Source organism: Epinephelus lanceolatus, chromosome 15, assembly GCF_041903045.1.
Source record: "Epinephelus lanceolatus isolate andai-2023 chromosome 15, ASM4190304v1, whole genome shotgun sequence".
NCBI classification, from domain to species: domain Eukaryota; kingdom Metazoa; phylum Chordata; class Actinopteri; order Perciformes; family Serranidae; genus Epinephelus; species Epinephelus lanceolatus.
Genome location: NC_135748.1, coordinates 11910923 through 11934897, shown reverse-complemented (window position 1 = coordinate 11934897; position 23975 = coordinate 11910923). Strand labels below are relative to the sequence as shown.

The window sequence follows — 23975 nt, the reverse complement described above, 5'->3', positions numbered from 1 at the left end:
AGGTGGGAGTGAGGTAGGGATGGAGGCTAGAGGTGCAAAGACAGAGAGATGCCGAGGGAGGATGATAACTTGTAAAAAGACAGGCAGGAAATGGCAAGGGTGAAAAGGAGGAAGGGTGAGAATCTTGCAGCAAGTCACAGAGGAAGTGAAAGGAGAGGACAGCGGGTGAGACAGGGGAAGGAGGATATTTAAGCAACAACATGATGCGGTGTGTGACTGAGTGTGTGTGTGTGTGTGTGTCTCCTGGAGAGAGCTGAGAGAAGAGCAGCAGTCACACACAGAGCGTCAAGCCAGTGTCTCTCACATCAAGTCTCTCTGTGATCTCACCGTTTGCCTTTTCCTGCTTCCCTCTCCCCTGCATCGCACTTCCACCTCAGGTGAATGAATGTATGTGTGTGTGTGTGTGTGTGTGTGTGTGTGTGTGAGGGGGAGAGATGTGTGGGTGTAATGCAATTAGGACCGATAGCAACTATATATTCCTGCAAACAACTTATAATTATCTTTATATAATGTGTAAATATTGTGTGGTTGAATGAAGGAACAGCTGGGGAAAGTATCCGTAAACTGTATCTGCAGGTTTTTAGAAATGTGCCGCCTTATCAAAGACCTCTATTCTGTAATTTCTGTAAAGGTGAAAAGGTTTAAAGGACACCGGTGGGAAAGAAAGAAGTCTACAGAGGCGGGGAAACTGAAAGAAAGAACAAGGCAAAGAGGGAGAGATAAACACACGGACATGGTACTACTGCTGAGATAAATTACAGGAACATCACTTCACTTCTCTTCAATTGTTCTCTGTCTGCTTCCTTTATATCTCTCTCCCTCTTTCTTCCTCTCTGCGTGGGTCTCTGCCTGAGGTATTATGTCACTGTATCACAAACACCAGCTCCCCGCTGCGAAGAGGCAGCATTAGGAGAGATGGATGCACTCTTGATGCAAAACTTTGATGTCAGCGATGATATCACATCACACTCATATGTAGGATGATAAAAGGCCCTGACAGCTACACACGTGTTTTCAATTACTCTGGTTAAAGCTGGGATAGGCAATTTTATTTTGCCATCATTGGGCAAAAACCCCATAATAAACTTTGAGCATATTGTAATTCAAATGGACTGAGAGATGAGACCTCTGAGCCTCCTCTTTGCTCTGTCTCAGAAAATCAAATCGCCTCACTCCGCGCCACTACAGACCACCTGGCTGAGAGAAGGTGGACCCCCAGTAAGCAGCCACAGCATCCCAAATCCAGCCAGTGCAAACCCCAGCTCTGTGGGGCCGGACAGCCCGACTCCCCACCAGATCAGCAAACATTCTTTTGCTTCTCTGATGAAGGTGAGATCCAATGCTGCAACTGGCCACCAGCCTGCTGTGACCCCATTTGGGAGCCGCTACCTGCTCTCCTCCAGGTGAAGTTGGAGGGACAGTGGGATGGCTGGCAACTAATTCTTATCTTATTTGTGGTCTGATAAACCAAGAGTGAGAGTGGGGCATGAAGGGGCTGCATGACTGCGCTGCATGCAGGTTTTTTTTTTCTTTTTTCTTTTTTCATTTTTTTGCCTTCTCCAGATTTCTGCCTAGCCCATTTTTAATTAGATGGGTTGAGGCTACTGTAGGTGAAATTTCACAGTATCACTAAACTCTATCAACTAATAACAGAGCACCTTATTTACTGAAGACATTTTGACACGTCACAGTAAGAAAAGCAAAGGTGTAAATAAGATTAATGATGGCTGAATTCCATTTAGCTGCTTCAGTTTCAGGCTCCCGGTTATTGTGCTTGCTGACTCACTGTCACACAGTAACACCTGTGCTTTTCCTACTTTTACAAGTCTTCTGTGAAAAAAGTCTTGTGATAACAGTATAAATTGTGCTGCCTGGGCAAATGGGGGTAGAAGTAACTCCTTCTCATTTCCAACGTATAGTCCAACAAGGACTATAGGCACTATATAAAAGATACATTTAATATTTAAAATTTGAACACTAATATAAAATAGAGACGGGTAAATATAGTGCACTATATAGAAAATAGAGTGGAATTTTTTTAACAAAACCACAATATTGACAATGATCTAAAAAATGTGAGAACACCTGTGTGGGAGAACTATGGGTGTGTAGAGTCTCTGAAAATAAGTTTATGAGATGCATGTTCAGCTCATAATACTGTGCAAAAAATTATTATTACTATCAAAACGTAGAAACCAATGAGAGGTCAGAGAAAATAGATCTGCATCACATTCACATGTCTCTGCCTTCATCCATCCCTCCATCCAAATAGCGGTTGCCGCTATGAAATCTACTGTAATTGAATTTCAGATGGCTCGTCTTATTAAGTCATTAGCAGAAAAACATCTCTCTTTCAGGGAGAGAAAGGGAAAGAAAGAGGGAAAATTATAAGGGGAGGAAGAGGGAAAAAGGCTGGTGAGGGAGAAAAAGGAGAAAGCACAGCAGAGAAAGGCGGATAGGAGAAAGATAGAGGAGAGAGGGGGCGGATAAAAAGACTCTTTTGTATCGAGTCAGAAACTCATTTTCTTGTGCGTGGCTGAAAAGAGAGGAGAGAGTGAAGTGTTCGTGCCTTCTCCAGCTCTTACTCTCTCTCTCTCCATTTCAGCCCTTTTCTCTCCCTCTCTCTCCCGCAGCGCAGTTCATTGTGGCGGTGTTCGACTCCTGCGATCACTTGAGACTGAGGGAGACTGGAGGAGGAGAGGAGGCGAGGGGAGGAGAAAGGGAGCTTGTTAGCGCATTAGGAGCTGGGCCCACCGCTGGGATGTATGTGTATGTGTGTGTGTGTGTGTGTGTGTGTGTGTGTGTGTGTGTGTGTGAGAGTGTGTGTGAATGTGGGCCAATGTTTGTATGAAGGATTGTGTCTGTTCCTAGAATATGGAGTATATCCTGCATATATGTATGTGAATGTATAGGTGCTACTGCGAACATTCAACTCCACTCATTTTTATGACAGCCTTGGATCAAAATCTGTTTATCTATATTTTTATATAATTGTCATTTATATAATAACAATATATATTGTGTTAATTTGCTGTTTAAATGTTTATCTTAATAGTTCGAATTTTACAATGTGAAGTCAAACCTTTTTCTGTGTCAGTCTTTCATAAAGGAACATCCAAGTTTGTTTGAACTGACATGATGTGTCTACAGCTCAGCTCAGGTCTTCATATGTATCTACAGTGACTGAATCATCTGGGGGGGAAAAGGACATTTCATAAAAGAAAAAATGTAAATTTCCAGGCTCCCTCTAAAGACGGCCATCTGGTTAAACAAAGTACTTTCGGTATGTCACATATTCCAATCAGATATTTAAAAATGTAATTTCAAATGGTACGTGTGGATTCATTCCTGTTAACAAGGCTGCATGACGCACGTTTACTCATTCAGATCGACAATGAGGGTCAAAACTGAGCAACTGTGTCGCTCTGAATAGGGTATAAGAGAAATAACATCTCCTAGCTGCACAGGCTGCTTTGCAAACTACAGTTTAACATGCTGCTACACACAGTCAAGAGTTCAGTTTTTAAAGTGGTAAAAAAAATAGCATTGCTTTCACAAGGGCAGGACTTTAGTGAAAGGAACAGAAAAACCACAATCATATGCAAATAATGTCGGAACATTTTAGAATAACTATGAAATATTCCTGTGAAGATCCAAGATGATATCATACTCTCAAATTTGTTCATTTACTATCCTGACCCTCTCTGTCTGGAACACATCTCAAAATGTCCATATAGAAGTTCTCAGTAGTAAATATAGACCGGTAGGATCCCAGAAGAGAATGTACAGCCATGTACACAAGTTATTGTCACTGACATGTATGGACTTTGTACTTACAGTCTAAAAATGCTACTGAGAGAACAGATCAATAGGCTTTGAGTAAGAGTCCTCTCTACTATTGAGGAAGAGTTGCTTGCTGAAGGAACAGAGCAGATAATGTCAAACATTACTTGCAGTATCACCAGCCCTGGTTACAATTCACTAACTTTACTGCTAATGAATATTACAGATGTTTAAAATCTTTCATCTAGAAAAAGCTACTGCTACATGATTGAACAGGTATTTAAAAAAGGTACTGTATGTAACTTTTTACATGTAGTAATTGCTATTTTATTAACAATGGGTGAACGAATAGTAACATAACTTAGGAACGAAGACCTTCCTTGACTTTATCAGTTGCCCAACCTGTGGACTGATTTTTCTGTCAAGGATTTAGGACTAATTCTCTAGGAAAAGAATAATGAATAATAAAGAATATGATGTTTGTGTTTGCATCACATCCTTTGAGGGCTTCCAAATTCCTTGCCTTTCTTCAGCTCTCCTGTAGCGCCTACAGTGTGCTACACTAGCGAACATTAGCTTAGAAATGGAGTCCACTAATCGACAAACATCTGGCAGCAAACACAACACAGAGTCCAAACCTGCTGTGTTTCTGGTATACATATTTTGCCAAGGCATTAGCTAGCTAGCAAGAGAGAGAAATGTGGCTAGCAGCTCCGAAGATGGACCTTCAGATTCCCTGCTGGATCAGAAAAACTTTCTGTTACTGCCGTTACATAGGTTAGACCCAGCCACCAGCCAGCTGTGACCCCTGGCGCTGAGTCTTGTACTGGCTGAATCTCAGTTGGTATAGCAGCTGACTGAAGGTCCGTGTCTGTAGCTGCCATCTGCTCTCTTTTTCGCTCTCTGGCTCACTAGCTAATGTAGCAAATTACAACCTTGAGCGGATAACGTCATCTTAATTTATCCAGACTGCAGGGCTTGTTTGCAAATTACTTAATCAGCTAATGTCACTTATTACCCATTGTCAGATCAATACAGAGTGGCTATGTTACAGCTAGCTGGTTAACTATAGCTTGCTTGATTAGCAGCTAGCTAACTGTAACCTAAGCAAAGGTTAGCCAGCTGGCTGCAAATTGACATCATGGCAAGGAACTGTCATTGGTTGCTTCATAATGTCAGCTGATGAAGTAATTTACAAACAACAAGCATCATGGAGCCAATGGTCCAAATTACATACAGGAACATTGCCAATAGTAACCTTATTCTAAACATGATCGTAATTTATTTCCAGCATTCTATCAACATGATGCGGGTCAATCATGTTTATTATCCTGTACGTCATGTTACTGTTTTGGATGATGCCTAGGTGCTCGCTTGTGCCTACGGAGTGTCAAATGTGGGAAACAAGCCCACTGGTTCCTTCTGTAAACTTGTGTCTTTAAACACCCATAACAAAGCTATACTTTCATTTTTTCAAAGACAACAGACACTAATAAAACAGCTGGGTACTGTAATTTTGGGCAAACATTACTCAAAAATGAAAACAGTGCTTTTGTTGGGGACTATTTTCAGCAGCAAATAGACATTTGGTGCTTGAAAAGTGTATGTGTGGCAGCAGGATGGTGCATTTTAGATTGACTCAAAATTAACTACAGCTCCCAGGTTGTTAACAGTAATTAAGAAAGGAAAAGAAAGATGTTACCCAGTGCAACATACTAGAGTGTAAATAAGCTTTATCATGATACATTATTGTATCCATTTTTTGGACATCGATATGATATTTGCTGACATCACACAGTCTGCCACAATATGTTGTTGATTCAGTTCAAATCAGGGGCCTGTGATCAATATGAGACAATATCAGTTAATACCCACATTGTCTTTTTCTTGGCTGCTTGCCATTACCACTGAATCGATATATCGATCCTAATTGATGTGCCATTACATCCCTATTTAACTATGTCAATGCATCAACAATAAATGTGGCTCATTCATATTTGTTGCTAGTTTCCCACCATTAATGGAGCTCTATGGAACAAATGAATAAGCTACATCAGTCTTTGGATACACAGGTAGAAGAATGAAGTCCATTTAAATATCACCAACCGTTAAGTTTACCCCTTGGTGTTGCAATGGACACCTTAGCATTACAGGTGAAAACTTCGAGTAACGTGAGGCTGACATTTAAAGCTACACAAAGCAACGCGTGGCACGTGACTCCAAATAGCATCTCACCAGCTAAATGTAGACAGTCCTCTCATGCTAGTCTGCTTTATATTGAAAATGACCAAAGCAATAAGAGAGTTAGAGCAGCCAACACTGAGGGGTCCAGCTTTCTCTGAACAGTGTTCTCTCACTGCTATTCAGATTTTCCCCTCAAGTTTTTATGAATCATTTCCTTTGGTCACACAATTTAATGAATCCCATCACAATTCAACTGGGTGAGCTCACCACCATCTCTAGTAGTGTGGAGCAGGACAATCAACAATCACATCTTTCTGTGATTTTAAATGTGAACAAAGCAAAACTTGTATCTTAAAAAATATATATATAAAAAAACGTCCATGTCCATTAATTTTCTAGATCTTGACTACATGATATTACATAGACAGACAGACACACACACACACACACACACACACACACACACTGTATCTCACTCTGCATCTCATACACACAAACACACACCCACACCCACACCCACCCTATCTGTCCTCTCCACCCGAGGCATTGGAACAGACAACAGAGAGAAGGACATCAGAGGGATAATACAATTGGAAAAGCTTTACAGCGTGTAATGATAAACCTGTGCGTGTCTGCGTGTGTGTGTGTCCATGCCCAAAGGAAAAAAGCTAATGGGTTTATATCTTTCTGCGATAGCAATGATATGGAGGCTTTGTGATTTCATTAAGAGTGTGTGTGTGTGTCCACGTACGCCAAAGATGAGGACAGAGATAGGTTGGTCTAATGCACTACTTATTGTTAGGGGTCGATGTGCACGAAAACCACAACAGACACACGGACACACACAGAGACACACACACAGACACACACACACAAACACACACACACACACACACACACAATTGTATTTACCCCTATTCATCTGCTCTTTAACCCAATGCTGAAACAGACACCGAGGAGAAAAACAGATGTGATACATTAATTGGCCCCTTGTCACCCCACTATTTCACCCTTTGACATGTGTGTGTGTGTGCGTCAAAGGGTGAAACACACACACACACACACACACACACACACACACACACACGAAATCCTCACCCTCCCTGTCACCACTGGGGAGCCCTCAAGCTGCCAGGGCAATTACAAGCTTTATTTAACGGACACACACAGCAAAGTGCACATGCGCACACACACACACACACACACACACACACACACACACAGCATGGGTGTTAGTAGACGTCACGGAGGCCATAATAATAATTCTCTGATTAAGGAGATGGATCCTGTTTTTATCTGCAGGCTCTAACAACAGTTAGGGACATGATACATGCTGTGTCTTTTACCGCCTGGAAAACGCGAGGTCGGGCGCTGAGTGCTACTCTTGTGCCAACTTTCAAGGGCACGAAGGCAGGTTGCGCCTGACATTGCTAAGCGACCACAACTGGCACCGTATCATAGCCTACTTACCAGAACTCCAGAGTTCAAAGCTGATTTTGTTCCAGCCGTTGATTTTTAAGTGTGATTTAGGCTCAAAATATTGCTTGTGGGGCAGATTTAAAGCTCTAGGTAGCCCTGCATTATAACGATCAACTTCTCCATATTTACCACAGGCCAACATTTACAGAAGAAAGAAAGGTTGTTTGTCACATGAAATGCAGTGCGTGTTGCTGCATTCGAACATCAAACTTTGTTTATCTCAGGGCACAGCCTCCGCGGACTAAAAAATAGGTGCTGGGGAACACTTGTACCCTATGCCTTCCGCATATCTTCACTGGCAACAATGGATTTAAGGGTACAAAAATGCAGCATGTGTACAGGCCATTGGACAATATTCATCCTCCGTACACACATACAGCACATCAATACAAACACACATATGGATCCTTAATATGGACATACATAAAATTTAAAAGACTGACATCCCAGCTGTTTTGAATTGATGTTAAGTTCAAAGTCAAGGACAATTTACCTCCTCTCTCTCCTCTTATACTTGTATGCTTAAACTCTAAAAATACCATATGAGAAGAAAAAATAATACAATGCCCCCAAAAAGTTTATACCAATAATAAAAAAAATGACATCACATCAGGAGCATTGAATATAACAGACTACATATATCAGAGCTCAAATGAGTTGTTACTTGTATGGCCAAAACTAATTAGAAACTCCTGACAGTGGGGCGTCGGTGGCTTAGTGGATAGAGGAGGCGCCCCATGTACAAGGCTGTTGCCGCAGCGGCCCGGGTTCGAGTTCAGCCTGTGGCCCTTTGCTGCATGTCATTCTCTCTCTCTCTCTCTCTCTCTCTCTCTCTCTCTCTCTCTCTCTCTCTCTCTCTATCTCTCTCTCTCTATCTCCCTCCCCCCCTCTCACACTTGTGTCCATAAAATGTTTCAAGCCTTTTTTGGTCACACTGAAAATACCTGCTGGGATATACTATTTCACTTGTCACTTATTAGCTGTTAGTTAATGTTTTTTTTTCTTCAAACACATTTTAAAAAGTGATTGATCAGTCCTCAATTATCTATTTACATCCTTGCACGCAGCCCGCGAAAAACATTCTCCTTTTCTCTCTTTTCAAGGCCAAACTGAAGATGGCTGTCAGAGTTTATGACACACAGTGTACTGCACTCTTTCATGGTCTTGGTCATCTGTGACAGCCCAGCCTGAATCTTAAACACCTTGTCACATATGAATACTTACATTCACACATCCCGCCATGAAGTGCAGTCAAGGATTTACACACACACAGACACACACACGTAGACACACAAACACCCACATCCATACAGAAAGAGCTTACAGATTAGCTTGTTTACCAGTCAGAGGGGGGTCTGCTCCAACAAGCCGTGATCAAGCCACTGATGGCTACAACTCATGTGTCTGCACAGCTCTCGGTGACAAGGCACGTACGTGCACACACAAACACACACAAATACGCACTCAGTCATTACATGAATCATATATTTTGGAAATTAGCCAAAAAACAAAACAAAAAACAAAACACATGATAAAACCTGAGAAATATCTACAGTAATAGTCCTCACAAACAATTTGCCTGTTTCTAAGGCAAGACCTCGGTGTGATATGGACGCTGCCAGTACAACATCTGTGTGTGTGTGTGTGTGCTACACACAGATCCGACACTGAATTGAAACATCAGTGCTTTTTTTTTGCTAGTGTGAGACACACTCCTGCCAGTAGCCATGAGTCCAGGGCTATTGTCTAAAGATTTGCTGAGACAAGAACATCTGTTGTTGAAAATGAGGCATTTTGTTAGTTTTATATTTTTATCAATGTATTCAATAACCTGTAGAGCTGATACAGTAGGTCTTCTGTCCAACCATACACCAAAGCTATCTTTCTGCTTTACTGTAAACCCATAAGGGCTTGAATTCACTTTCTTAAAGTTAACTTTTCTTATTGATTCCTATGTAACACTATACCCACAAATCCAAGGAACGTCATATATCTCAACTGTTAATCTAAACATATAAAACAGAGGACAATCAGACCAGCAGCCATAATCTGGAGTCACCAATTGTCTGTGCTTTTGGATGTTTTTCTCTAATGTTTTTCATATGTCATATAGTTAAGTCATTATTTTACTATTTGTCTATGTTTATGTGCTTTTGTATGTTTGCTTTACATATTTTTACATACCATCAACCTGACAGTTTTTTTTTAAACTATTATGATGAGCTACGTGAAAAACAACAGTGAGTAATGTATTATTCAAACATAAATCTCAATCAAAGAAGACTGCTGTAACAGCTGTTTTAAGAAATTAAGCAGATGTTACAAAGTGTCAAACACCACAGTGCTAATATGTGCTTGTGAAACACATCGACAGATCCTGAAAGCATCTCACTCACAAAAACCACACTTGCACACATTTCCCCAAGGAGAAGTTGGTGAGATTAGCCTTGATCCCTCCTCCTCACCCTTTTCTTTTCATTTCCTCTATCTGCCCAACGGGAAACAATTAACCACAATCACCTCCCCCTCTGCATGCATTCATTTCCTTACCCTCACTAATACACAGCCCCTTAACCTAAGCAAGCCTAATTCCATCTTTAAGCATCAAATACCACTCAACATGCGGTGTTGTCAATTGTCTATTTGCCAGTACAGCTGCTCACTGAATGCTGTGTTTCTGATAAGGCGCAGATGGGTAAATATATTTATAACCATCCATATTTTACAATACGCAGAATATGCAATGTGCCGAGAATATCCTCAGTAGTGGTCTTCTGGGAAGTTTTTTTTTCTTCATTGTTATAATTTCTAAAAATTTAAAAAAAAAAAAAAAAAAAAAAGGCGATTTTTTTTTTTAATGAAATATCTGAAATTTCACAGAGATTTCAATGTACTTGCATCAACAGTTGTAATTAATATCTCATTGATTTGCAAATTGCACACTTTGATCGAATGCAGCAGGATGCACCCTGAAGACTGGCAGCGGTGCAGCTTTTCATGGTGTCAAACAAAGTGCGCCTTCCACAGCTGATGGGTGCAGTGGAGCTCAGGGGAGGTTAAGGATAACATGACCCCGTTTCAGCATCAGCAATAACAAAATGTCTTCAATTTGTAAGGTTTTGCCCTCACCTTTCTCCCGTGGTGAGGAACACACACTCCTTGTCACACACAGCAGATTGTAGCCTTAGTGGGACAATAGGCTCTATTGTGGGAGCTGGCAAAGAGGAGCCAGGCAGGCCGCTAGGCGTTTGGCTGCTCTTTATGCGTGTGTGTGTGAGTGTGTGTGGATATGGGGGATAATAGCGCTACATGCCCAGAGCTGCCATCATTTCACTGGGAACAGTGTGTGAAAAAGAGGGAAAGGCAGTGACACACGCATACACAGAGAACACACACACACACACACACACACACAAACACGGCATTGCTATCACTCTGAGCCATATGCTGACCCCAGCCTCAGTGCAGCTATCTCTGCCAATCAACTACTAGAGGGGATGTCTCTCTCTCTCTCTCTCACACACACACACACACACACACACACACACACACACACACACACACACACACACACACACACACACACACACACACACAAGCTCTAATCCTGAGAGTGAAATATGTACACATGCAACATAAATACCATGAAATACACAAGTGTAAATGGGGTGATATACATTTGAAAATTCATGCACACAAACACACACATATACACTTGCTGGAACTGTGTGTGTGTGTGTGTGTGTGTAGCAGCTTAGTGTCTCTCCAACATTGTTCCCCAGAACCACAATCACCCAGGAGCAGATGGACGACGGCCACAGCTTGCTCTTTCACACACACTCGTACACTGAACACTAACTACCATGTACACCCCTCACACACACCAACACCTATCACATACAAATCTCTCTCTCTCTCTCTTTCAGTCTCACACACACACACACCCACACCCACACACACTACGTGTTATCAGATGGTAGAGCAGCTGTAGATCTAGCTAGGTGAACCTTGGCCAAAGTGGCTGACCAGTCCATGGAGGCTGTGCTAAGAGAACTCGTGGTCACAAAACTCTGATTCATCTTAAACTTGGTAAATAGTAGATTTCTAAGCAGATTTATGTAAAACTAAATCACTGCAGCATGAAAGACAAATTCCAATCAATGCATTTACGTCCTATAATTAGCCTTTTGTGGTATCAACTGTACTTTGTAATTCCATATTCTAGATGTGTTAGGCCATCTCTCAATACAATCTTTACTTCCTGATTTTCTTTCTGTGTCACTCCTAATATGAGGCAATAAATCTAATGAAGAGTAAAGAAGTGCCTTTGTTAGGGACTATTTTCAGCTGTGGATAAATACATTTACGTATGTGTGTTGATGGCAATGAAGAAACATGTCACCCAGCACAACAGTGTGGCTGTCTGATGTGTTTGTAACAATGACCTCTAGGATGCTGCAATTGCAACAAGTGACATAAAATCAACCAATGCCCCTGAATGCGTGACCTTGCGATTTTGTCCAATTACTGATAAATTTAGCACAAATTTTGACTATTAAAAACAGGTAAATCTCACTGTAGAGCTGCGAACAATGTATTGATTTGCTCAGCCCCCACCCCTCTCTTTATCATGAGACTGCAGGACTGGAGCTCTGTGCCTGGGACAGAGTCACACACACAAATTGACAGGGCTAACTGTTACTAGAAGTTATCGGGTTTAATGCCAGAGTTGAGCCTATTGGTGTTGCTGTGAGATTAACGTCTCGGTGTCGGAATTTAAGTGCTGTTGCAAGGCTGCGGACCAAGAGAGCAGGAGGAGAGCGGCCCGCTGTCCTTCAGCGCCATTAACTGCTGATTGGCATCAATCAGCTGTTGCTCTCCCAACCCCCCAATCATCACAAACAGATTCTTATTCTGTGGGAAACACTGAGTGCTCATAATAATAACAACAACAATAATCACTTTTTAAGGTATTAAGTTAGAATCTACCATTTTCCTGGTATGTTAGTGACATATTCAGGGTCTCTTCTGCCATTTAAGTAGTGGTGTCACCAATATGTCCCTCAGTAGTCTGCTCCTTACTTTCATCTCGTCTAATCTTTGAGCTCCGAGGGATTGATTCCACTGTGGTGGGCTACAGGAGGAACCCATGTTTCTCTACATTGACTAAAGATTTACTGCTCTGTACACATGCTATCAGGGGTTGGTGAAGTATTAAAACCTGGTGTGTATTGCATTTCATTGTGAGTATAGTGAGGCCTATATGGAGAGAGGCAGTATGTATGTGTGTATGTGTGTGCTGGGGAGTCCTGGATTGCTTTTCTTGCTGCAATGAGCTGATATGTGAGATAGAGCTGTGCTTACACACAGCTGCCCCTGCAACCTGGCACTCTGTGTGTCTCTGTGTATGTGTGTGTATGTGTGCTGTTGGATGGCTCTAGTCATGGTGAATGAAAGATCAGAGAGAGAGAGGAGGCAGATGGACCGCCCCGAGGGCCAGGAGACAGAGAGACAGCGAGAGAGGGAGGAAGACAGACAGAAAAAGAAAGAAGAGAAAAATGCCAGTTAACCAGTGACACACTTCGCCCTGCCAGCCTGCTTTCCATCTCTCTCCCCCCATTTGCTTCTGTTTCAGCCCCTCTGTGAGGATACTTGATGTCACAGTGCAGCACTCAGAATCAGACACACAGATGACACACAGCTTGATGCAGGACTCAAGGGGCACACAAGGGCATCAAACCCGTATGTGCAGTGCATGCTCTAATCTCCAAGAATGTCTGGCCTTATTTTATGACAAAAAAGGTTGAAGCTATAAATCATACTTATATATATAAAGCTCCATCTCCGTTGCTGCTCCTGTACTTCATGCCTATATTCATCTATTGTCATTTAAATCCAGTAGTTATGGCACCAGATTACAATGTTTCAGATTCAATACGGCTTATAAAGCACTCTGAAAGAGCATTTTACATACTCACACATGTGCTATTATATTTTAATTTACCAAGAATGTTTATCCAACCGACTAACTGAATATCTACTCTGTAAAAAGGATTCACCCCTTCCTACTTTTGTAATGTATAATATATTATGTATTTTGTTAAGTACCCTCTTTGTTCTTATATTTTCTTCTCCTCATTTTTGAAATGTATTTTATTATGAGAATATTCACATACTTTATACTGTATGATATCTAAGATATCTTATGGAAATGTGTGCATTCTGGATCTACTCAACCTCTGTAACACTAGAGATGTAATAGCCGGATTTAGTACTCTGACATTAATTGTATCTCACTTCCTATCCTATTAAAACGTAGATTTAATATTAATATCTAACTTCACACAATAGAATTATACTTGTTATTAAAGACCAACCAACTTATCAGTTTGGCCTATTTATCAGTGCCTATAGTTTCAACGTCTTACAAACTATTGTTGAAGGGGGAACTTGGCTACGATGGTGGCCAAAGGCTGCGTGGTCTCCACCAATCATATGAGGATTTACATCACTGACTGGAGCTAAAGTGGGGAGAGCTGTGTTAAATCAAGGAAAAAGAAACTTCACCAGTGGGTACAGCTCTAGAGAAAGCAGGTCTCTTCTGCCGTGTGAGTGTGTCTAAGTGTATTGCTCAATGTAATATACATTTACATTAAGTTTTTCGGCTGACTTATCAGCTATCTGCCTTGTCCCGCTCCAAACTATGGTTATTATATCGGCCTTTAAAAATCTACTATTGGCGGACCTCTAGTTACTATTGCCTATTATTGTTGACTTTGCTTCAAATGCTTGAAAGCAATCAAGCAGAGGGCGAATCTGATGAAGAAACATGTGAAATCTGTAGTTCGCTCCTTCTTATTTCCACTGTAATCTTATGATCAAATAATGTCGATCTTAGTATTCTGGTGTGTGCTGGAAGTTTTTTTTTGTTTGTTTACTACTGTTTGTCCAACGGAGAGGCTTCCCTGTGCTTGTCTTTTTTAATATGTGTTCCTTTTTGGTAACTTACATGTCCTTCACTCTAAGGTCTCCAAGAAGAACAAAATAGACTAACCAGGGGACTTTTTTAATATTCTGAAATTATATTGTCTTATTACAAGCTGTCCTAAGCAATTATTAACTCTTTTAGATCATCAAAGTATCATTATGACATCATAACGTCAGAGTTTCTCATAATTCAGAACAATGAGAATGTGCAGTGCAGAAGATAGGGAAGTAAAAAAACTGAAAGAAGTCAAGAAATATGAAAAAGGAAAAAAATACAATATGACAATATGAGATAGAAGGAGAAAGAGAAATGAACCGAGATAAGGGAGTTAGAAAGACAAGACAGAAAATACAGGGACAGAATTAGAGAGATAGAGAAATGATGATAAGAAGGACAGAGTGATACTAGACAGCGGTAGGAAAAATTAGAGCACAAGATGTTGAGGGGTGTTGAGACAGAGATGCAGGACTAGAGAGACAGAGGAGAGAGAGAAAAGGGAAGAAACAAGGAGTGACAGGAGTAGAGGGCAGAGTTGGGAGGGAGAGGTGGAGAGACCGAAAAGGAGAGAGGTGTGTGTAGCACAGAGATGGGGAGTCAATAATGACTGATTACTGTAATTCAGCCTGTCAGAGACATCGACCTGCTGCTACTACCAATCAATACACACCAGGACACTCGCGCGCACACACACAAACACCTCGAGACAAGCATGTGCTACATATGTGCCATCAGGCACGTGTACATGGTCTCACACATACAGTATGGATATACACACAGCCTTACGATGTCTACATGATGTCTACATGGCTGCACACTCAACCAAGATTGCTGGAGTCACAAAGCGCACACACAAACTGATACAGTCTACTATGTACAAAAAGGTGTACGCACGCACGCACGCACGCACGCACGCACGCACGCACACAATGGGGTCTAGGGGTGTTAGCTAAGAGCTACAGCCCCACACTGAGCCTAACAATCTCTCCGTCTCTGTCTCGCTGGGTGGACGTGGCAGAGCAAAATGGCTTCTTCATACCCCCCTCCTCCCCCACTTCTCCTCATGCCCCTTCCACTTTCTTGGCAAACATCACCTCCACCACTTATATTATCTCTCCACAATGAGAAGAGAAGGAGAGGGAGAAGAAAGGGAAAAAAGGGAGGTGAAAGAGAGGGAGATTTGAGAGAAAATTAGAGGAGAAAAAGAGAAGATGGAGATGAAGGACAAGAGGCAAGCTGAGAGTAGTCTTGCATAGTCAGACCTAGGTCATGCTGTGCCAGTGCTGGAGAAGGTGCCTGAACCAATCATAATTCAGCACTAAAGGGAAAAAATGCCTCTTTAAACCAATCCCAATCATCTTGGGCGGCGCTAAGCTCAGATGCAGCAACGCTGCAAAATAGTGTCAGGAGGACACTTGTTTTGGTGGAGAGGTGAACACTGGCATTAAAATGGCTAAAGCCTAGCAAAAGAAAACAGCACTTACAGGTGAAATATAAAAGATGTTTTAGCATGTAGGTTGCTCGCTTGGAAGTTGTTTCACGCAGCGCTAACATGCAGTGTAGAGATAGGTTTGGCTATGCGAGAGTAGTAGTAGTAGTAGTTTTGAAAATGATAACCCATGTCTGAGATAGACACCCAGTGACAGGCTTTATACCCACAGTGGAATAGAGTGGAGAGTGAAGAGAGATAGTGCGCAGCGAAGAAGAGATCCGAGAAATGGCATGAAAGACAAGATAAAGAAAGACAAAGAGAAAGCAGAGGAAGGAGGCAGGACACCAAGAGGAGAATTAAGTTGAGAGATAAAGGAAATAATGACAGGAAAATGAGGGCGTCGGTTAGAGACAATGCATGTGGGGAAAAAAAGAAACAAAACATTTACTATTCAGACTGGGGCAGATAAAGTTAGAAAAAGTGCGGGTAATATTAAATTAGTGGACCAGACATCTCCGCATCAACAGACCCTGCCTTTAAATGTTAAGAGTTAGGACTGTACATCAAAGAACTAGTGGCGACGAAGGCTGATTGCTGCATTGCATCGCATTTCCTGTTTCTTGGCCAGAAAGTTGGACTTGAACACACTGCAAAGACTACAGCCAATGGCCAACTGGCACATACTGTCTGCGCCTGCGTGAGAGCAAATAACTCTCTATAGCAGCAGGCAGCGGTCATCTGTATTCGTCATTCAAAAAGGGCGACCGGAGGACCTACAGGACGGATTCAAGATGCTAGTTAGCCAGTTAACACGTTAACAACACAACCTGATGTTACAAGAAGAGAGGATATATACTGTCTGCTAGCAAACAATAACACAAACAATTACAAACTCCTCCTGCTTAAGAACTCAACAGCTAATTTTTTTTTATCTCCAAGTTTGGTTTAATGTCACACCCACTTGACTTTTGCTATTTGTTTGCTTTCTCACATCCGTTCCTCTTCTCGTGCACCGAGCTAAACTGTGTTTATACTGTGTATGTGCACCAGGATGCACATGCACGGGATGTATTTGGATAAGAGGGGCAGAAATGAAGGGAAAGAAGAAAAGAAGAGGCAGACTAGCAGGCAGACAGGAAGACAGTATCATTAGGGAATCAAATTGCTCTAAGTGATGCTTAGAAGAAATTCCAATGATCAGTCAGTGGCTCAGCTCGCCTCAACAGGGGACACTGTCACCTCACAATAGTGTGCGTGTGTGTCTGTGTGATCACTTCTTGACCAACAGTGCATAATTCTGCACATCTGTATGTGGATGTACTTGCATTACTGGGCCTCTGTGGAGCTCATGTCCATGCGACTGTATTCGTCTGTCCGTGTTTGTCAGAAAGAGTGTGTAGAAGTGTGGACACATGTCTGTATTTGTGTCTGCCTCAGTGTGCATGTCTGTGTGTGAGACCAGAGAGCAAAGCCCCTCATTTAGAAGCAGCGTTAGAGAGGAGAGTCATCGATAAGTATTGACCGCCGGGCTTGTTCCAACCAAACTACCATCGCATCGGATCAAGCAGACAGACTGTGTGCACACCTGTCTGTCTGTTTCTCTTTCTCCCCTGCACACACAGATGCATGCACGCTTGATATATGGCACTTCAGAGCCAACTAAATACAGCTCTATCACTCTAGCACTTATACTCTGAAAGCCAAACGCCACTGGACATTGATTTGCTATTCTTAACACTTGAGCTGAGTGAGAACCAACATTCTCGCTCAAGGATTTCGACGGCCAACACAATGCTGCAGATATATTCAAACAAGTTCAAGTAGCGGAGGTGAGCCTACAAAAAAAACAACTTTTAAAGAGCTGAGGTGCTACTGTGGAGATAGAGACGAAGACTATCAACAAAACTGAAGAAAGGCTTCTGAGACCTACCTTTGGTCTCTGATCCTGTTTTTGCATATTTTGTGGAGGGCTTTCAAAAGGATACAAGTTCTGGTAGAGGGGGATGAGGGATTTGAGAGCTCGACTGGCATTGATCGCTGTGGCTCTGACCATAGTGGGCAAAATGTTCATGTCCACTATGGCACCGTCAAACAGTGGACCAAAGAATGGCACCTGCAGACACAAAGACAAGTAGAATCAGACATGAAAGCAGAAAAAAACAAAACTGTTTTTTTCTGTGACTTTATAGTTAATAATGAATTTATTGCCTATGGAGGCCTCTCAAAGACAATTCTAGATATTTTTTATGAAACAGAATAATCTGCGGGAGCCCCTGAGTTTAGTGAACCAAGCTTGACAAGAAATTTAATTCCATACTTTGCTTGTGGAATCCACCAAAGAGAATAATGTCAGGCTTTTTATTGAATTTATTTGTAGACCAGGTCTCCAAGCCATGCACTCTGTGACTGAATACAGTGCTTTCAGGACGACAACACAGAGAATATCTTATCTAACTTGTTTTTGGATTCATGATAATTCAATATTTTGGCTTGTAGAATGAATGAAACAGAATGAGGTTATGTTATTAGTGCTGTGGTATCTATGTCATACCGAAAAAGCAGCATTTTATTGTGTTAGGTCTCGTTTGAAATACAATTACCCTATCAGTGCTGTGGTATTAATGTCTGTGTGTTTTAGACTGATACATTAACCAGAGCAGCAAGACTCAGGGCAAGACTCTCTCTAGGATTGTTAGTCAATCTGGATGCATGTCAGTATTATCTGGTAGGAAACATAAAATTACGCACTACGCATGTTCACAATTTTATTCCTACCCAACTTCACATCCATATGATATAAAAGGCTCAGTCATCAATATAACATCCATGTTAAGCTACAAGTGTTTACCATCTTAGCTTAGAGTGTTATCATGCTAACATTTGCTAATTAGCACTAAACATAAAGGCCAGCTGAGGCTGATGAGAACATCCTGGAGAGGAGATGAACATGCACATAAAATTGTTGTTGGGACATTTCATTGACCATACTATAAATGTCAACCTTATGGTGGCACTGGAGGAAAATTCAGTAGGACTCATCCTCTGAGGACCATGAATGTTTGTTCCAAGTTTATTGAAAAGCTAGTTAATAGTTGCAATAATGCTATCCATACAGCTGTGCCACTGTCATAACAAAAGGTACGCTAATGGGCCAATGACTCATGCTACTATTACAGTTCTGCAACAGGTGACATGCATAATTACTGACCAATTACTGAATATTGACCAAGAGGGGGACTGAATTATCATTCTGGGTTTTAATGATTAATTAAAATGTCCAGCTGTTTCATTTTCACCCACTGTCAAGGATTCTGAGAAACACTGAAACACAAACATACTGAATAATTTGCCCAAAATATCGACAGCTGACAGTTTGAGTCCAGGATATCAAAATGCTGAATATTGTTTTTACCTCTGGCTTTTTGAGTATATGGATGGAGTACATGTGGTTCTTCATGGGGTAGATGATGATTAGCACGTCTCCAAACTCTGTGGGGATGATCCCTCGCCGGTAGTCTCTGGAATGTTCCGACCAAACAATGTGGACCTCGTCATTACCCAGGTGTCTTAGCTGAAGGAGTTGTGGGGGGGGGAAAGGGACAGACAACAGAAATGAATACTAGAATCAAAATAGATTAAACATCTCACAATTTTCATTCTTACAGAATAAACAATACAAACTTTGCCAATGCCAATTACACACACACACACACACACACACACACACAAAGAGCTGGATAGACTGTATCCATCATAAACTCAAGGCTTTTGATTTTGTGCATGTACGTGCTATTGGTGGCCCTGGGGGTGATGGAGTGAGTGTGTGAAGATGGAGAGTGGACACGAAGACAGAGTGAAGCTCCGGAAAGATGGAATACGGGCTGGAAGACAGATGGGACCAAGTCTGATGCTGTGTGATTCTGTGTCTGTCTGTCTGTCTGGGGGGGGGGGGTGGGGGGGGGTGTCACATTCACTCAGTGGGCTACAGTCAGGGCCGGTGACAGCTCTGTCATTAACCTTGATGCCTGCCAAAACATGCACACACGCACGCACGCACGCACACACGCACGCACGCACGCACAGAAATGTCTCTCTACTTCTCTGGTGTTTCACACACCTTCAGATGTCTGCCACTCTTGACCTTGGCCCTGAGACAAACACATTTCCTTTTGAATGTTTGTTTAGCAAGAATCAGTTATGTATTTTGTTCTCTGTTAAGATTAAAAAAGTAAGATTTAGTGCAGTTTTGGAGAAAAGTGTAAAAGTTATTTAACAGTCAATGTTCTATTGTGACCATGCAATTGAATTTTCATTAAAGAAAAGTTACAAGAAAAACGTTTGTGTATGCTGTTAATTACAGTTCTTAGAAAAAAACTGAAAATCTGAATCGGATGGACAAACTTTTGGAAAAAATTTAATGAATAAATAAAGGGTAACCAGACAAAAAACCCCACTCATATTAAGTAATATGGAGACCTGGGAAACCTGTGCAAGAGTTATCCATCAGGTTTGGGAGTACAATAATGACGCTACTTGATTTTTAAATTTGAGTTTTAATTTGAATTAAACTGACATTTTCTTACTGACTAGTGATACATTAAGTTGACATATTAAGCAGAGCCTGGGAAACACACAGAATAACGTTCTTCTTAAAATAAATCTTTTAGTGGCACTTAATTCTGATGGTGCTTGAAATTCAAAGTGTCAGTGAGGCACACAACTCACAGTGATACTGTGAACTGAGGGGCTCAGTAATTATCCCACTTTGAGAGTTAGAATTACGACCTTCAAGCTGTATTTTTGGGTGTCAGTACAATTAGGTGGCACAGTCTAATAAGACGAAGTGGAGTCTTACTGTCTGATGTGCTTTTCTGATCCGTATCACAATTCTTAAATGTATTTCAATGATGAAGATCAGAGTGATGTCATCTCTGATGCCACAATCAGTTGGTGTAATGCAGCTTTAATCCTTTTAATCATGTTTCAAGCAGATGTGGTATGAGAGGGAGCAGAACACACAGCAAAGAGTGAGAGCTGGACAAATGCCCTGCAATGGACTAAAATCACACTGCAGTGTGTATGTGTGTGTGTGTGTGTGTGTGTGTGTGTATATGTGTGTGTGTGTGGCAGAAGGATGGGTGATAAATGCCTGCCAGTATGGACATGTGTATGTCTGTCAGTTTAACCTCTTTGTGGACACATTTATCAAACTGTGAGTGTATGCGTTTGTAAGCCTGTGTGTGCTCGCTAACACGTGCGTGTGTAAGCGTGTGTGTGCTTCTGTGCCCAGCGTTAACACAAATTTATAGTCGTGTGGCTATTTGTGTGGACTGATGTGAATAAAGCCCTTAGTGGATGTGTGTTTGTGTCAAGTTAAACAGGTTTGTGGTGTGTGCGTGTGTGTGCATGTGTGTATGTATGCGAGTATGCGTGTTTGATGGGGCCATCAGCTGATCAGGGAGACGGATGGTGTCGGACCAGGCGCTGATAATCCAATCAGGAGCCTGCAGCGACGTGATAGGCCGAGAAGCAGGAAGTATGATCTGATTAAAGGGACATTATGGCCATGTGGAGAGCGCCCAATGCCTGGGGGTTGACAGGTGTGCACACACACTCACAAATGCACGCACACGCACACACACACACACACACACACACACACACACACACACACAATAAACCTGCCTGCCTAGACACTGATACGAGCCCACAGCGCACATAAACACAGACATGATTGCAACTAAGAATTATTGGAAACATCAGTGCGCTTTAGAAACACTGACATCAACGCGTGTGTGTGAGTGTGTGTGTAGTGACCTGTGCTCATTTGCAATGTCATTCCAAGCAAAGAAAGAAATTGGAAAGGCAGACAAGAAAAAGGAATCAAATGGGAATAACATGGCACATATTTTCTCAATAAAAAAAGGCAATTAAATAACAACAATTATGCATGTTTTGACGAACACAGACACACACGACAAAGGGCAACAAAGTAGATTACAAGATAGACAGATGCACCGTTCTTGACAAAAGAAGCTATGTTTCCATCAACCATCAACCAAATCTGAAAACTTTGGAACATCACGTAAGGTGTTTGTTGTTCAAATGTTCACCCAGCAACAAACAGGCAGTTAAGTTGCATTCCCTCAGTTGGACAGACAAGAGTAAACAATGGATACTTCAATACTCTTGTAAAAAACACCCACACACAAAAACCAAACAAACAAACAAAAAAGGTCAGGTCAGATCGGTGTGTGTTACCTTCTTGGTGAGGTTGTGGTCCTGGTCGTGGGGCATGCGGGTGGAGACGTGGTAGATGACCTCGGTGGTGGAGGTGGCATAGTAAGGCGTAGTCTGGCCTGTGCTGCGATTCCTTTGCAGACCTCCCATGAAACCACAGTGAGTGGTGAGGTCAACCTACGGGACAAACACACGCACCATGACATACAGGATACATTAAAAACTGCCTTTACTGCCTTAAAGCCTAGAATTAAAAAATCTAATCAGATGATCTTCAGTCTCCTCTGAACTCTTTAACCACTAAATAAAGACACAATTTTGGCATATTATAAACAAAAAATGTGGTTTTACTATTCAGTTAAAACTGCTTTGAAGAACATTTGAGTGTGTTTCTTCAATTCATAGGATTTTTTTGCCAGCTACTTGTGTCCTTTGCACAAAGCACTTTATGTTAACACACATAAATTATCACCATGCATTGTATTTCAAGCTGGTTCAGCATATCAATTTTCTCCATCGTTAGCCTGCTGAAACATTAAGACACATAATGTAGTTTCTTTTTAAACACTGGACCTAAAAATATGTTTTCTTAGCATTGCAATCTTACAGCAATTAAACCAACATATTAGGAAGACAAACAATGTGTGAGCATTTATGTGAATACATGTGTTCTTAAAGTGGGGTAGAGCACGCACATCCAAAATATTACAGGTGCAGGACCAACAAGCATACAGACTTTTTTTTTTTTTTTTTTTTAAAAAAGGGGTTAAGTCTGCACACTGTTATAGCTCCTCAAATGTCTATTATATAAGATCAACGTTTCGATCACATGGATCTTCGTAAGGATGGATCTGAAGAAGATCCATGTGATCGAAACGTTGATCTTATATAATAAACATCTGAGGAGCTACAACAGTGTGCGGACTTCACCCCCTTTTTTTTTTTAATAAATGTGTTCTTACCTCCCAACCTAGTCCAGAGACAAAGTCCTCATAAGCCTGGCTGCCTGCTGTGTTGGTTAATATGGAGTGTTTGTCCTCTTGGCCCTCAGCCACATAAAATACTGCTATTTTATGTGTCTCACGGCTAGAAGAAAATGGAGGAAACCAAATATGACCAACACAACAACTACTGAAAACAGATAACATTTATTTAAGCAATTTCTACAAGGTTAATACTTTATCCAAGTACTTTCCCCTTAAATCTTCAGTTTGTTCTGAGTTTCCCTCAAAGAAGGTAATGAGGGGGAGTGGAATGGGAAGCCACTAATGTTTCGTGCACATTATCAGAAGCCGACTGTGGAATAGACTATTAGCAAAACCTGTTTAATTAGGTGACCATGGGCGGGTGATTTTCTCCTTTAACACTTCTTTCTTGGGTTTTTAAAAGCAGATTACACTCACTTTAACACCCCACCCTGTACACACGCAAAAATATGACACACACTGTTTGATTTCCATCTGGGTTGAATAGTCAGTAAAACAGAAACTGGATGATTAATACTGTTAACAGGTAACACTACATCTGCTAAAACCCAGAGCAACAACAGCGATAGTGTCAGTATGTACCTAATTAGAGAAACAAGCTTGAATTGTAAAAAAAAAAAAAAACCCAGCACATTTGGTCTTTGCAAAAAATGGATGTATGTGTTTATTTGCATATGAAGCAGGGAAGTGAGAACCAATCACTATGATGCATGTGGAGATGCATTTCAATGTCAAGTGTGAACAGAAAGACAAAGAGCTGTCCACTTCTGATGCGATCACCCAAAACGCATGTATACCAAGTGTGAACAGGGTCTAGGTTTCACACAAAATCAGACTGTGGTCAGCTAAGGGTTGAGGGCAAAGGGATGAAATGACATGTAGCATA

General features: G+C 41.5%; 1 protein-coding gene across 7 annotated transcripts in view; it reads right to left on the bottom strand.

Annotated features, from left to right (window-relative positions):
• ralgapa1 (Ral GTPase activating protein catalytic subunit alpha 1) overlaps window positions 1–23975 on the bottom strand; it is a 76872-nt gene that overhangs the window by 8911 nt on the left and 43986 nt on the right. For all 7 annotated transcript variants that reach the window (XM_078174909.1, XM_078174912.1, XM_033643180.2 and 4 more), the window contains 4 exons: window positions 23066–23189; window positions 22125–22280; window positions 19276–19434; window positions 17849–17976 (listed from right to left, as the gene is read on the bottom strand). In XM_078174909.1, the coding sequence (XP_078031035.1) occupies window positions 17849–17976; window positions 19276–19434; window positions 22125–22280; window positions 23066–23189 (567 nt within the window). The remainder of the gene's footprint in view (window positions 1–17848; window positions 17977–19275; window positions 19435–22124; window positions 22281–23065; window positions 23190–23975) is intronic.